At 47.2% G+C, this 2,036-nt stretch overlaps 1 protein-coding gene across 1 annotated transcript; it reads right to left on the minus strand.

Annotated features, from left to right (window-relative positions):
* Positions 1-689: 689 nt before the first annotated feature.
* Positions 690-1,691, minus strand: GSTUM_00006924001 (uncharacterized protein; the record flags this gene model as incomplete). The annotated part of the gene is made up of 2 exons (XM_002839045.1): positions 690-1,175; positions 1,233-1,691. The coding sequence occupies 2 exons, from the start codon at positions 1,689-1,691 to the stop codon at positions 690-692; spliced, it is 945 nt and encodes a 314-aa protein (XP_002839091.1).
* Between the last annotated feature and the right edge of the window lie 345 nt (positions 1,692-2,036).

The raw sequence follows: 2,036 nt of genomic DNA on the forward strand, positions 1-2,036 counted from the left end.
AATTGAAACCGCGTCATCGAGCAGTGTGAAATACGAACGAAACCGAACAAGTACAAGTGTGCGAGTGAAGTAGAGTACTGTACACTGAGTGAGCAACGATTCCCTTTACGAGCAAGAGCCTATTAATACGGACAATACGCGAATTGGTTTTCCTCTATTTTTTCTCTTGTTTTTCTTTTCCGGACCCGAAATTATTTTCTCAGGACCTAGTTTGAACCTGTTTGTAATTTATTATCCTTGGAAAAGATCCAAGGTTAACATAGGCCATTAGCCGTGCTGAAAGGCTACAAAATCTACCCGCAAATTAGGAGGCAAGGAAGATAGAGTGAAAAGAACAATCCAATAATTTTATTGTATTTATATTGAAAAAATAAAAATATATCGCATTTTTTTTGTAGACGCCAAATACACCCCTACAAAAGCTTTAATAATATTATGCAACCTACCGCATTGGCACAGTTCACAGTGGATGTGACAACCCCACTATGGTGCCCCTCCGCACAGGTATAATACCGGCACCACCAGGATAATTAAGCATGTCTCACATCATGAACACTTTTGTTTGCTCGAGCAGTGGCTGCAAATTTGCTGGTCTCTGGTTCTATCATAATATGTTTGCGGGAAGACGGACACCTTCGTACTACCCAGCACCCTCACACCCCCCCAACCTATGATATGATACCGCAGTTCTACACCGCCGCCACAATCTTGGCCCCTTCTCCCTTGACCTCTTCCACTCCCGTCCCCTCCCTCTCCATCCTTTCCCTCTCTTCTATCTCCCCCTCTTCTCTCTCCCCCTTCTCCTTCGCTTTCTTCTCCTCCTTCTCCGCCTTCTCCTTCCGCTCACTAAACCTGTCCCCCCAACTCTCAAAATGGGGTCTCATAACCCAAGTATACTTTACCAACTCCTCCATACAATCCACAAGCCTATCCCGATTTCCGCTAGCAGAAAGTCTCCCCTCATCGCTGAATTGAGTATACGCTTTTGGCAAGCTCGATTGGTTTGGTATCGTGAACATGCGCATCCACCGCCCTAGAATCCGTAGCCAGTTTACGGTGTTGAAGGATTGGCTACCACCATTTACTTGAATTATTGAGAGAGTGCGAGATTGTGTTGGGCGAACAGAGCCGGTGGAGAGGGGTATCCAGTCTATCTGGTTTTTGAATACGGCTGTCTAACGGGCGTTGGTTTGCTGCTGGAGGATGAGGAGGGGGAGGGTTAAGAGACATACCACCGTTCCATGCTGCTCAGGTGAACACCACACTTGTCCATCACTCCAAGCGCTCAACCCCCTTAACTCCTGAACCTTTTCATGGTCCATTGATACATCGTCCTTCATTGGTAACCCCTTCGGGTCAAACACCCTCACATCAACCCCTAAGCGATGTAGTATCCGACAAGCCTCATATGCCATGAGCTTCGAATACGACCTTTTCAGCTGATCAGCACTTCTCCTGGCCCGCTCGATCATGCAAGCTGGAACAAACCTCATCCTCAAAGACCCATAAAGCACCAGAACTTTCAACGGTTCTTCCCCCCGTTCCAGCAAATGCTCCCTTGAGATTCTCTCCACTGTATCAAGTTCTAACTCCGAGATCCAATCCTTCTCCATTTCGTCTCTAGGAAGCAAATAAGGCCTATACTTCCTGCTCAATTCCTCTCCAACTTCCGCAACAGGTACAGGGATCATCGTCGAATATCGTTTGATTCTGACAGCAGCTGTTGGGGAAGTGCGCAAACACAGTGGCCGTAATAGTGCTATCATGTCCCCAAAGAGACGGCTTTTGGAGCGGATTTTATAGCCATTGTTTTCGCCTGTTGGGGTACTTGTATGCCGGGGGAGGAATCAAACTGGAATGTCTCTTTGGGGTTGTGATTGGTTGAGGGGATGTCATCGAGGTTTTTCTTTTTTCTCTCTTTCGACTTGAGCCCCCAGAGCCGCAAAGTTTCGGTAGTATTCGAACCGATTCCCAGTATGATAGGTGGGGGTTGCAACGCACAACGCATCACTCGATTTTCCGACTTGCTACGGGCA

The sequence above is a fragment of the Tuber melanosporum genome, assembly GCF_000151645.1.
Source record: "Tuber melanosporum whole genome shotgun sequence assembly, scaffold_3, strain Mel28".
Taxonomy (NCBI): domain Eukaryota; kingdom Fungi; phylum Ascomycota; class Pezizomycetes; order Pezizales; family Tuberaceae; genus Tuber; species Tuber melanosporum.